The 15,028-nt window shown below is 35.5% G+C and overlaps 1 protein-coding gene across 2 annotated transcripts in view; it reads right to left on the bottom strand.

Moving 5' to 3' along the window:
- The window catches only part of LOC138331215 (carbonic anhydrase 7-like), a 55,539-nt gene that overhangs the window by 6,108 nt on the left and 34,403 nt on the right, over positions 1-15,028 (bottom strand). For both annotated transcript variants that reach the window (XM_069278700.1, XM_069278699.1), the window contains exons 3-5: positions 2,026-2,058; positions 1,690-1,863; positions 1,125-1,276 (exon numbers count right to left, since the gene is read on the bottom strand). In XM_069278700.1, the coding sequence (XP_069134801.1) occupies positions 1,125-1,276; positions 1,690-1,863; positions 2,026-2,058 (359 nt within the window). The remainder of the gene's footprint in view (positions 1-1,124; positions 1,277-1,689; positions 1,864-2,025; positions 2,059-15,028) is intronic.

Here is a 15,028-nt window from a genome sequence, read left to right as displayed (position 1 = left end):
TAAACTTGGGGACGGATCTCTTCAGTGCTTTCTGAGAAATAGCGGTGACAAACTGCCAACTATCAAAATAAATCCAAGATGGATACACGTCAGTCATCCTGTAATCTGTTTCTGATGTTCAGTCTCAAAATGTTAATTCGGCTTTGCATATTACAGAGTTAGCTCCCTTAGCGGATAGATAACCTTTGTAACATCATTAAACACATTAGACTGGTTCCCTTCCCTTAGTTCTCTACTCTCCGCCAGGCTGCGCTCCGTTCACTAGGGACCGGTAGCGGGTAACCATGATGATTTTTCTGATTGGTCAATCTACATATCCGGTTCGCTGGCATCACTTTTTTTAGACGTGAGAAACCCCTTTACGCACAAAGCGACGGATCTTAACGTAAAGAATAAATAATTTATTTGAACGATATATAAACAAAAGTAAATAAGGTTTTAAGTTTTGAAATTATTTCGTGCTAACAGAGTTTAGGGTGCTCATAGGAACGACGTTAATGACGTTATTTCTCTTAACGGAAGTAGCCGTCTCCATGATGACACATCATGCGCAGAAATGATGCGCACTCTGGAGTAGGAATTCTCGCTCAAGATGGTTTCTCGCTACCGGTCCTCAGTGAAGCGTATGCAAGGGAGGTAACTGAGGCGGGAACCAGTCTAGCAAACACATGACCTCACAATCAACATCTACCAGCAAGGGCAGATAACTCTTTAATATGCAAAAGGGAAACAGATGCTTAAAATTGGAGAAAGATCCTTCAGTGATTTTTGTGGATTATCAGTTTACGGACGGCCAGACAGATTAACGGTGAACCACGGACGAAAGGCAATTTTAATAACCCACCATCTCATAATAATTGCCGAAAAGAAAACTATATGTAAAACTCTCAAATTGTCTATGAAACAATCGCAAAAAGCAACCAAAACTGGTGGCTGGTGACATGAAAAATGACAAGATTTTGCGTGTGTAGTAAAAATAGGGTGTTTTGTTTTCACACGCAACATTTTTTTGAAATTTTATTTTCATCCTTTATTTCACCGTTAAAACTACATTTACTGTTGGTACCATATAGGTTCGAGGCTCCTTGGTATCAAAAGTCATCTTTGACCTTTGACCTACTGACCTCCATGGGATAAGCTCGTCCGTTGTAGGTATGTTCTGAGCCGTCGGTATCGTCAGCTCCCCAGTGGAAATGTAACTGTGCAGTTTTATACGTACTTCCGGGCAATCCTCCTCCCGACACAATGAGGTCTCCACTGGTAACATCCACCTGCACTGTAACAGATGACGTCATCAATTTATGAGTAAAAAAATCTTTAAAAATCAATCAGATATTTTGATATACAAAACATATTCTAAAATGCAAAACTCGTTCAAATTATTATACTACTGTAACTAACAGAAACTTGCTGAATTTTCTATTGGTAATCAAAGTATGTGATTAATTTTCTGGTGGTGATTAAAATAGTTTAAGCTCAACTTTCCGCTTCATTGTAAGCCTTTAACTTGTTCTGAACGAGTTTGTTCTATTCTTTTTATTTTACACATGCCGTTGCTTGGCAAGTCACAAAGACAATTATACATATCATATATGCATTATTGTATCAGTTACCATTTTCATATAAAAAACCGTTAGTCTAAGTTATTATGTAGAATTTAAGGAAAATCCGCGCGTCATTTATACTCACATGTGTGGCCATTGTTTTTCATGGTTGTCGTATAACCGCTGACGTCACTGAATCCCTGTAACCGGAAGTTGCTGATGACAGAATATTTCTGTTTGGTTACCGTGGGGACGTCTATGGGAGACTGGTATTGGTCAGCACATGCCGAGTTTGGTAAATTTGCCCATTCTGGTGGATCTAGTATATATAAAATGTTTAATCATTAGCACGTGGACATTTTATCTTAACATTTTTATTAATGAATATTGGGGAAACAACTTAGGTCGTGATCAAGATTTTTTTTCCCATTAAATTACATTTGTGTCGCAAAATGACGCAAAAAAATATATATATACTAACCTTGATTGCTGTCGGAGTCGCCATAGTGCCAGTCTGAAAAAAAAAACAGAAAAAAAAGTAACGAAGATATCTTCAGAAATCGGAATGCTACGAAAACAATATTGTCTATTTAGAATTAAGTTCACCATACGCATTTATAAAATTGTACGATAAACATGAATTAGGTGTTGGTGACTTAACTTTTCGTGGGACATGCTCAACTGTAAGGTACTTGGTTTTTGGGAGATACAGATTTTACGCGAAAATTCAAGAAAAAATTTACGCAAACTTTTGGAGTGATGTTTAAAGCCTATACAAGAATGCACGATTGTTAGAGAGAATCCTTGATATACTGAACATAACGAAAATGTGAAATATTAAATTCGTAAAAATAGACTGGTTTATAGTATATCGTAAATATATTGAGATTACATGTTGGACGAATTAAGCAAGATGTGTAGGATTCCGAAGGGTAGTCCGATACAGTACCATCTTAGAGCTTTTTGGCGCATTGAATAAGTCTAGATTTAAATCAAAATCGCAAATGTTTCTTCGCAAATCTTTTGTCGGCACGCCTCGTGCTGTCAGTCAAATCCTTTAATCGAGTAGAGGTTTCCCTATGTACATAACATAGCCATATAAGAATCTATAGATTAGCATATGAATAAGTTATCAATTATTTATGAAATGTAAGTAATTTCCATACCCCTATGCAAAAACAAATCTAGAATGTAATGCATGCACATGCCCCTGTGCTATCGAGTCTAATTCATAATAACTTGCTGAGCTGTGGGATATACAGAACGTCTGTATAGATTAACATAAGCAGCCCACACGACAAGTGTCAAACATTTTAACTGACATCAGCTATGCGTGAAATAGTCATTGATGTGCATCAGTTGTCGACACTTAGTTATGCAATATGTTCGGTGCACCACACCCGCTAATCAGTCGTTACACTGCGTTCATTATCTGGTGAATGCCATGTCTACACCTCTGCCCTCTAACGTTCGCTGTGGTAGGGATAGCTTTTACACGGAACAGTGATGCAGTTATAGAAATGTAAACACCAAAGCACGAATAATGTAGCGAACGTTGACCCTAGTACTCCAACGTGAATTTGTTTCTTGAAGTGGGCTTAACCTTTTATCAGAGTATAAAATCCAAAACTACGTTTCATTCTGAATTTCCTCAATTTTAGCGCCTGAGTATCACGCACTTAAAAGTGATAAGAAAAGTCGGGATTGTATATATGTGTTTTTTGATTTATGATGTATTTGGTTTACAAAATCACAGGGGTAACGGTGATGGCATGTGTCTGTAGACGGCGTGCCTGCCCTGTCGAGTGCGATATGTCAATGTGTCTAATCGGTAACCGTCGACGGGAGCCAAATGTCCGACTCCATTACAGATTGTTTAGACAAATCCATATGTACGATAAACTAAGTGTGAAAGATTCACCGCGAATCTACTGCAAAAATAAACATTTATCCAACAAGCCCCGCGGAGAAGTATTTCTATTGGAAATCCTTTCCTTGGAAGTTGATATCTTATATGGAGCGTTCATTGATCTCCGAACAGTCAAGATGCAAATAATCATTTAAACATGCTTAAATCGATACTTCTGAAGTCACTAACAATTTCCGTAAACGAAACAAATCTATCGTATTTATCCGCAGAGGGTCCGTTGTGTATGTAAATTTTATTCCAAAGACAGTTTTTAAGATCTCGATCGCTCGAGTTTCTGAACTTTTTTCGTCAAATGTAGATTTCGAGCTCTCGAATGAGGGAAGGGAGTGCTAGGAGAAAAATGGCGTACGATTCGAGATCACTCGGTGGATTACATCGCACCTGTCTTATAAAATGACGTATTATACGACCGGCTGGGCTTGTCTTTTCTGCATCTATGGTAGCATATACTGAAGTTTAGTTTAAACATATTTTATTGTCAAAACAAAAGACAAAGGGATAGGGCAAAAGTTATTACAACTTATAAAAGCCTTCTAACATACAATGATGAGACAAAAGACAATAAACCTAGAAAATATTAATTACATTAAATACGAAATTTACATTTTTATAAAATCACTTTCAAAGGGGCAAGCGTGCGTTACAATATTACAAAGAAGCACGAATGAACATATCTCCCGAAATACGCATGCAATCACCACGCGCAACACACTTCATACACGGAAGGCGTCCCTAAATAATCATGGCTGTTAAAAGGAGATTAATTAACCAATCAGTCTTTGCTTATGTCACTAGGGCGTTAATTATTCTCATATTAAACCACGCCTAATATGAACATGCGTGTCCTTAGCTTACGCAATAATATTTCATGAGTTCGTATCTTGGTCACAACAGCGTTTGCACTAACTGGCATCCATACATCATTATCAAGCGTACTCGGACACTTATGGGAGGGAGTAAATGAACCACTATGAACTTCCCCAACACTTACGATCATCCGTACGTCATTATAATTAACCGCTGATACTTGACGTAATAGGTCGTTTGGACCAACGACGTATGCTACTACATATTGTGATTATGGCACGCGTTAGTTACCGTAAGTCAGTACGCTCCCGTGTGTCCATTATTCCCCAAGGGTCGGTCGATTCGGTTTATCGACTGATGATAACTGTTGTCAGATTTGACGAAGTGCCCCCTCTTACCTTCTCATTATTTATAGATTTGTTCATCTGAAGTAGAAATACTGACAAGAAATCCTGGAGAGGGATGCTGACATGGTTGCTTTTGGTTTGTAATTGCCCGGAGGTCCATATGGCGAAGCAATTAAACCGTAAATACTTCGTGAAAATGGTATGTCAATAATCGACACTTGACTTACGAAAACATGTGTCCAAGGTTTTAATAGAATAAACAGTCAAACACCATCAAAGAGGATGATTAGAGAGAATTAATGTTATGGAATTCCGTATGAAGGGTATTTTTGCTTGATGTTAAAAAAGAATATGATACGCGAGAACTATGCTATGGAATTCCATACGAACGATATTTTACTTCTTGATTCCTATCAAGTTTTTTCACAACTTTTAAAATCACTTAGCCAATGTTATCGTTGTGCTTGAAATATACAATAAAGATACAATACGTGTGCATTGAACATTCTAGTAGAGAGATAACAGCTTTCAGCTATAGAAGCAACATTTTTCAACAATAATAGATAGTGCCGAATGAAAAACAATGGAAATTAAAACCTTCTGCTTAATTGTGTCAATTAGCATTTCTTTGTCAAATTTTACAATTAAGCATATGATTGTAGTTCGCGTTTTCTATTTAAACTGTAATTAAAGAAACAATAAACATATCTTCTCAAGGAAGATGTAACCCTCCATTAAGTAATTGCAAGAGATAAATTTATTATAGAAATGAAAAACACACTAAAAATCTGTTAAGTTTAGCGAATAGCTATTGATGAAACGCATTGGTTAATACTGAAGTAATTCCCGAAATATGAGACTTTTGAAATTTGGAGATTGGAAAGTGACAACATTATTATAAACAAAAAATCCGTTAGCGATTAATTCGAGTGTGATGTGTGACAGACCACACCTGGGTAGTTCAAATTATTATCAGATTGCCGTGTTTACCTGCCTGGTACGCTTATAGGTCAAAGGTCGATTGTAGACTGAAGTGGTAGACTTGAATGTGAAATAACGAACTGGGTTTACATTTTTATATTTAAGTGTAGGTTAACATAAAATGCTGACATGAAAGCACATTTCGAGCATAATGACTATCCAGCTTTTAGAACGGGCAGTTTCTTTTTCTTTTAAGCTGCAATATATTTTAAGTTTGTTTGTTTGTTTGCTTGTTTGATTAATTAACGTCCTAACTGTAAGTAGTCAGAACTTTTATCGATATGAACTGTTTTAATTTTTTTTCAAAAATGGGAAAATAGGGTAATTTGATCTTCGTAATTGAGGGAGCATTTTGAATTAAACAAATTGTATTTGTATCGAATATATTCCATGGGATTGGGCACAAGTTGTCCAACTTATTTTCGAGGGGTAGTGATATGATATGCTGATACTCTGAGCAAAAATAATGGTTTGATTGTGTAACTGTCATTATTTTGAACAGACACTGGTTTTGTGAATACTACAATTAGTATATGATTGTCAAAATACAACTTTGATTAATAAAACATAGTTAGAATTCCAGTACACCAACGTCGTTCTAGTTCTCTTCGATTTTCAGCTATGGTTATTGGCCTTCATTCCATTCATAAAAATCTTTGCAAGAAACAAATTAGACATAGAACAGTTTTGACTTCTCAGCAGAAGTTCATCAAGCCATGAATCTTTAACTTATGACCATGTATTGGCCGATCGACATTTCTCAGATGAACTAAGTTATGGATGCTTATAGAAAAGAAAGAGCAAGGGTAAAACAAACATTTTGAAATACCAGTTTTACCGCTTAAAGTGTTTAAATATTGTCTTACAGCTGAGCAGACAAACGTGGTATGCTTTAAATACCTGTTCCTCACGATCGCTGACATTAGAAAGGTGTGATAGAAGGTAATCTGCCCTTTTCGTGTTTGACAGTTTGATTGGATAGGAGGAGAAAGGGATTGCCTAGGAAAATATTTCAAGTCTTGTTTCTGTTATTACATGTTGCAGGTTCATGACATGTGTAGAGTGAGTCAATAGTCAGAATGCCTTCCTAATTTTACCAGCAGACCACAGAACCAGACACTCATCTACATGCATTCAGACAAATCTCTGCAACAAAGGACATATATTTCCCCACAAAGAATAACACAATGGAATCTCCTCTCTGTAGTAACAGTAAAATGCACCACACTTGAGGACTTCAAGGCACACATACCCCACGTGGCCCTTGCTCCTCGTACACTAGTCTTTAATTATTTTTTTATCATTGAATTAAAAACAAAATCACTAATTAATCACTATATACCAAATGGAATTTAATCTCTGTTTTTTATCTTTCGAATGTTTTTTCTTTCTTTCCCTTTCTTCTGAATTTTATCTTGACATAGGCTCTTGACACATTAAACAAGTGTTGCATATTCAGCATTCAATTTTACATTGTAGCTATCGAGACTTGCCTTGCTTTAAGACAAAGTTTATTTCCTGAATACTAATTATAACAGAGACACTCGAAAGAGTTAACCTTTCTCCAGTATGAAGTTTGATTGGACAATACTTCTTTTGTACTTTTAATAACAGATAAATAGTTTACGAACATAAAATAAACATTAGAAAAACCGTCCACTGCCGTCGTCTTTGGAACAAATAATATTCTAGTGCTATATGGCCAATAAAAACAAACACAGTTTCCACGTCGGAAAAAAAAGTTTTTTTCTTCATTGGCGTCATCTTCGATTAAGACTTTCGAGTACTGCACACTCAGTCAAAACACATTCAATTCCCAGTAGGATATTAGAATCTTTATAATAAAGCGGCCTACTACCTAAGTGATAACTTATTTGAAAAAAAACACAAGCTGAAATAAAATTTAAAAAATGAAATTGACATCATGTTCGGGAGACAAAAACTAAAATTGGACAATGCAATTGTATTATTACGAACAGATGTACCGCTTACAGTTAGGTACGTGTGATTTGGTTTGAATAAACGGTTTACCGTCATATAAAGGATAGCGCCCTATATGTGTAATGTGGTGCTATGTGTGGATGGATATATGTTTTGGGAGGCTGCAGTATATTCGTTTTCTGTCTCCTTGCTATAGCGGGACTTTTATCCTTTTATACTGCTTCATCACTGAAGCATGCCATCGAAGACATTGAATAAGTAATAATAATTATAATTGCTACAGTATAAGTACCGTCTTTAATTGTTTCTAATATAATTAATGTTCCATATGCAAACAACGTTTTGAATTAGATGAAAATGAATGACGAAAACACTGATGAAATTAACATGATTGTATCTAACAATTTTTTTCACATTTTAAATCATGAAGATAAAAAAGTGACAAATAATACAAAATTCATATTATATATCGCTTCTCCATTAGATTCAATTTATTCAATATTAAAAACACTATAACATTTCATATGTAAATTAAAATCTCCATAGACATCTTGAAATCTAAAACAACCTAATGAAGGTGCAAAATTATTTTCCATTAATTGATAATGAGATTTCAATATGAATACATTAAATGGGTACAGCATGACGCTGTGAAAATTGATGAAGACGACGACGCCACTGGACTCGGCCTTCGTCTTCATCTCTCGCCGAAGCAGCACGAAAAGGTTAAATCGCATACGCCGATCTCTCTTCGTGAAGAGACCAAATGTGATCGTTACATCTTGAGATTGAGGTTGGCGCGAGACATAATTCATCATGTCCGAAGACGTTGTTATCTTCTAGACTCATTTACATTGAATTCCAAAAGTTTCAAATACATTCACTGAATTCGCCACAAAATAAATATTTATCATCAACGTAAAGAATGTCAAACTGTTTAGTCTATAGTCAAGTGAAAAATAAAAAGTATCCCCGCCATTCCTTTTTCGTTTAGAAATTAGACATGATTTATAATGTCCGTGATTTAAGCTCTTCACTTTGCATATCAGGGAAATGTTTACGTCACGAACAAGGGTTCTTTTGTCTGTTCTAAAAGAATTCTTTAAAGTAGAAGAATTCCATCGTCTGGATCCGGTTGTTCAAAATGTGATTAGCGTAATCATATAATTAGTGGAATTTGCCTAACATGAAAGGTCATGGTTTCAAATAACAGGAATAAATCGGCCATGTTAACATTCGGATGCAAGTTGACCAGTGCAAACCAGAAAATGGAAAATGAACATTCATTTGCTTATTTTTAAATCTGTGTAAATATCAAAAATATAATTCATTTATTTTTTTCTGTTTTTTTTTTAATCTTGTTTTTGTCAAGGGTGAAACAAACACATTTTTTAGAATGGGCGATGAACATGGAAATACTGTTTCCAAACATATTCAAAGAGATAAAATAAAAAATACATGTATAAACTAAATCCTTCTCTAGATCTTAAGAATTGTAACAAAAATATTTTATTTTTGGAGAACAATACTGAATCTGTGCAAATCCGAACATCTCGAATTCCTTAGACCTACAGAGAAAAAAATTTCTTGTGTATTTTCTTAATTTACTGGCATTTCATATTATTGGACGCCAAAGAGAAAGAAAGAAAAACATAACTATGAACTAAGGCATCTTCTTAATCCCAATATGCATAATTACAGAGGTATTATACAATTTATTAAAACGGACATGGCTTTGAAATTTCTACTGATAAGAAATAACACAACTTAATTTCTGTTATTTTTCTACTTTTTTCCTGTCTAATTAAACCTAGGAATAAGTTAAGTTTCAAAAGGTGATACAAACATATGTACAGACAGGCAATAACTAAATAATTTGTATTTGGCATACCTTTCGGTGCCAGTCTATTTGAACATGAGGCAATACAAGCTGTGATATATGCACGACCTGCACCGTCGCCCAGGTCGATAGTAAGAACACCTAGTGTGTCTAGATTTGTCTGGAACTCGTCAAGTCTCAGTTCCTGCTGCGTGTTAAATGGTTATCGGCAGCGGGCGAGCTACTTCCGTAACCACGCTGCCTCGGGGTGTGACAGTTCATTCTTGTTCTATCAATAGAAGACCGAGTGTTCGGTAATAGTTAGAGATGCACTTTTAGGAAATGATTCTCCATCGTAATTAGTATAGAAGCCGATCAGTTGTAAACTTTTTGCACTCTAATTCCGACGGAATAATATTTCGTATTGTATTGCAGTTATATCAACTCGTAAAACACTTCAACTGACACGATCTTCGTCTCGTGCGCGCGTGAAATACTGACCTAACCTATCGCGTCATCATATTGTCTAGAACATTAATTAAGGACTTGTCTGTAGCCGCCGTTACCCGGGTTCATTTCTAGTGCATATAAAACCAGAAAAGATTATTCATGTCATATCGAAAATATTTTGTGATAAAAAATCATATTTGAAGATATCCCATTGGAGAAAATCTGTTGACGGTCTGGTATTTTGCGTTTCATATCGACTACTACCGGTACCACGATTAACTCCACATGTCGTCTTTGCCCGAGATCGGACCAAGCCGTTTCTTCGTTCGGCCATGACCATACGCTGAAGGATAAATCATAAAATGGGAAAAGAAATATAATTATTTAAAACCCACTCACCCAGGATGCAAGATTAAAACTGTACTCGATCTGGATATGTATTTAATCTTTGAAATTGCATGCGAAAATGCAAAAATACAGGTCCATGTGAAATTGCATGCGGGGCAGATCTACAATGACGTCATTTAATGCGTATTTACATCGTTTGGCGCATACAATTTCGCAGGTTAGCTGTGCTTTGTGCAAATTCCAAATTCGTTTACCGGCACATTTCAGTGCTGAAAACCATTACAAAGTAAATTCATTCAACCTCGCATGGTTAGCTAGAAGGTCATGTTGGATTTGTCGCTTTGAAATGCAACATAGCGTTACATTTGTATATAAAATTCATGTTACATGTCCAATACGTTAGATGTATAGCAATCGAGGAAAAAAACATTCATTTCGAATTTCTACCAATTGTATGGATTCAAAAACAACAACTCAAAACTTTCTTAAAATGACCATAAATTATTTGCGATATACTGTATCCCAACTTAAATTATCATTCTTATTAATTTCGAATATTTTGCAGGCAACAAAAATCCGCGAAATTAAATCGCCATGAAAAAAAAAGTTTGGTATGAAAATGCGGAACTAAATCGTCGCGTACAGTATACGTACTGATATCACGAAAAAATATTGTTCATACGAATAACGAAATAATTTTTAAGCGATTACATTAATTGCATTCAGGTATGCATTAAATGAAATAAATTGATTCGTATAAATACAATGAAACATAATAAAATTGAAAAAAAAAATCAACGTATTATAACAAATCCCTCATCAAAAATAAAAGAAATCAAACAGAAATTCCAATATGGCAATATAATAATAATATATTTGTGCAAATGTATCTGTGCCCATATTATTAAACATGTCGAATGCGATACACAGAATAATTATCAGTAGGTGTTATATTGAAGATGCTGTATCCTGATCGCGCTCACTAAGTATTATTTTCATGGAAGTGTTTTACCGGAATAGTAGTGTTTTATTTTAAACCTCTCATCGTCTCATCCGGCAGCTTGAGAATGAAAGAAAATATTTGTTCTTTAAAACGAGGAGCGCTTGGTCGTGTTTCCAAAACTTAATATTACTCATATGACAATTTATGTGGAAAAAGTACTTGATACATTCTCCAAGCAGGATAAATCTGAACACACCCACAAACTACGATCATGCAGTTTGGATGTTTGTTTTTTGCATTACAGAGGGCGTGTGAAATTTCATATTCAACATGTATTTCAAGGGCAAATATCGCAGATTTGATCACGTAGGCACAACTGGTACATTTGTACTTTCACCTTTGAACTTCGACCTTTATCTGTATGACAGAAAGCAGGCTTTTGCAATTACTAAGGATACTTAAAACCGTAACAAGCCGTGATGACACCATTCCATGTCCTGTATGCTTAACTGGACGACTTGGCATCTGTGTGTGCACGTGCATGTGCCTAATTAAATTTGTCACGTGCGAGATATAAGAATCAAAATCGTAATTCAATTCTGCTTCAATAATTAAAATTTAACATTGTAATATAATTATTGCTTTATTAACACCATATCACAATCTGAATAAACCATCGTACTTCAAAACTACTATTTATAGTGGTCAACCGTTCATTTTCTAACTATAACAATAATGCGCAGTCAAGTTCATTGGACTTGGTAGCTATTTCGACATATATCATCTTCCTGTTTCTAAATGTTGGAATTTGTTTATGTGAACCCTTCTTGACATACACTATATAAACACAACAGCCAACAGCAATGTCCGCTATGCGTTTGTATTTATGCTATATGTCTTCAAAAGAATCATGTCTTTTTCCTCATCATTCACTCTTCAATAACCGAGCTCGCGGTTTGCCTACAACATGACTTGTAAAACTGATCTTTCCGAATTCCTTTGTTGCTAAGGACGATTTGAATATCGGAGAAGGAATAACATTTTCAGACAAAACAGAACGCGTAATCTTTGTGATAAAATCAATATTGGTTCTCTCTGATTGAAATACAAATCTCTCACTTCGTTTCATCATAGAAAATATGGCTACACTCGATTAATGTCACGCGGTAGTTATGTTCTCGATTTTGCGGGACGTTTCCATGGTCCCCGAAATTTGACCATCAAAATATTGAGAAATTGATAGAATATAATAATGTGTCCTTAAAGCTCTATCGCAAAAATTGTAAACCGCTAAAATTTTATTTTCTCGCGTTTCGACAAAATCGCGAAAATCTTAGTAATCGCGGATATTTTAGCCTTCGAAAATAACTGGCTTTATGTGTATATCTAACTACATGTGCTGATCAAATTATTTCAACAAACGACAGAAAAAATATCCCGATTATATCTACGCTGTATCAATTTACGAGAATAAAACCGTTGTCATTTTTATAATTATAAAGTAACTATTTTTCGCGAGCGTATTTCGCAAGCACTTTAAATTTGCGAAAATCAATCCCCGCGAAAATGCATTGCTTTACAGTATAGGTCTCCTACGATTACAATACAAGGCGTTACTGTAGTTTAGTGATGATAATGTTAAATATCAAAATTGCAGGTTAAAATGAGTCGACTCAGGTTGTATCGATTGGAATTCTTTATCTGACCGTGGACACCTCATTATGTCTCGTCGTTTCTAAATCCTCACCTGTCCCAGACTAGAAACCTAAATATTCTATCCTGATTTACCCGAAGTAAAAATCACATGGGACGCACTATGACGCTATCCACAAAAGCGTAGCGTTATCATTTTATAGGTTACAACTTTTAAAACGTTTAAATGTCATCGATTCTTGGATATATAGAAAATTGGGAGATAAACGAGTTTCATAATAACATGCATACTATATGGGTTTTGCTGTGTCTCGAAACTAGTTCAAAATCATGAACTGTGTGATAGCTTTTTTAACCCTGAGTTGCTTCAGCAGATTCGACATATGGGAATACTTGAACCTCGTGGTATACCCCTACTACATTATGTTTATACCACTTGTGTTACTGCTGTTTTCTTCAAAGCACTGCTAACCTCTGTTTCGACCCTTTCTTTAGTTCCAAAATCAGTCTCGCGAAAAAAGCAGCATTTTATGCATTTGCCTGCTACTTTCATCGGAAATGTCCCCCAACTGCTGTTCACAAGTACACACATCATGCTTGTTTACTTTGTATAATAACAAAACAAACAGATTTATCAGTAAGTGTATTCATTCACAAGTGCGGTAGGACTATTTAGGCCATTACAAGATTAGAACGATATGCCAGAGGTGCGACTTTATCTTGATATTAAGATATCATAAGATCCATTTGCCGGAGATATCTATGTTTGAAGGTCAAACTTTAAGATGTTTCGACAGGATGTACAAGATTAGTAACGGATCATTCTCGCATGCAACGGGGAAATATATCAATACAATAAAACAAAAAATGAATAAATGAACCGATAAGAAGATGATACCAACACAGCGGGGATAAAATGCATTTTATTACGTACTCCGGTTGGTCTCGGCTAAAGATAAGTTTAAACATTTAGTTTGAATAGAAGCGACAGGGGTTTAAAGTTAAGTAGAAAGAGGTCATAACAGCTCAATGAAAACAATGGGCGATAACTCTGTTTAATGACAGGTACAAGATAGGCTACAATATATTTGGTGTAGCCCTTATGGCAACTTGCTACAAAGGTTGAGAAAAATGAGCAAACACTTTGATTTAGCCATTCCACCTATTTGACTGAAAAAAACCTTTTCGTACTGACAAGGTATCGCACAAATAAAATAAAGCCAGACGAATGTGGCAATCGAACTAGTGTTGGGGTTTATCACAAGAATCGAATATGGGGTAGCTTTTCTCTGCCATCGTAATCGTCAAAGAGAGAATATCTAAGCTTTACATTGATTCTTTTTGCTCCTGCAACGCCTTAGTTGTGCTATGACATCGTTCAGGGGGTGGACATGGCGACATTGATAGTACAGTGTAACACCTGGAGTACAGAGGATGACTATGGCTGCATGAAATTATCTTCGGATTTTTTCGGTACGTGCTATTTTATAAAGCTGCCTAACAATAGGATATGATAATCGCTATCCACTTACTAATCACATTGTTTGAACCCAATTTAGTTAGAAACAATAAGTATAATTGAAGTACTTCAAGTGTCTGGATTTCCTGAATTACTTCCGGTCGTGAATATCCGGTAGAGGGGCGTCTTCAGGGGCGTCATAATTGACATACATGATACTGAAATGTGAGTAGAACTCTTTAATATAATAGGTTACTGGAGAAATGTCGCACGCGCGGTCCATATGTTCACGACAGTGCATATCACATATGCATATGGATATGATTTTTCATCGATGTTGAAATTTTAATAACAAAAATAATTTCGAGAATCTTTGAAGATCAAGCTATGTTTAAATATGTTTAAAATAAAAATACACTTTCCAAAAAGTGAGTTTAAAGGCCCATTACCTTTCCGGAGCAAAATATAAAGGTTTCTTAAAAAAACATTAATAACATCAGTAAATGCATGCCGATGACCTAAAACAAGGTTACGACACCAAACATATGCAAGATTTCCTGCGTAATATATGAAAACAGTGGTGAATCAATTCGCTGTTTTGCCGTCTGGCGCAGTGATAGTCAACTACCGCGCGGTATTTACGACGACGGCGGAAATAAGACGACCGCGTTATGAAAATAAACGACCCGTTCAGTTATGAAAAATGTAGTATTAACGGTAAGTTAATAAGTTTTAAGACTCTACAAAATTATCGATCTTGTTTTACATTCCCATTTTAAAAATTAAAAGCCGTTTCGGAAAGGTAG

This window comes from Argopecten irradians, chromosome 9 (genome assembly GCF_041381155.1).
Source record: "Argopecten irradians isolate NY chromosome 9, Ai_NY, whole genome shotgun sequence".
NCBI lineage: Eukaryota > Metazoa > Mollusca > Bivalvia > Pectinida > Pectinidae > Argopecten > Argopecten irradians.
Note: the sequence above shows the minus strand (reverse complement) of the source record. Positions and strands in the feature narration are given on the sequence as shown.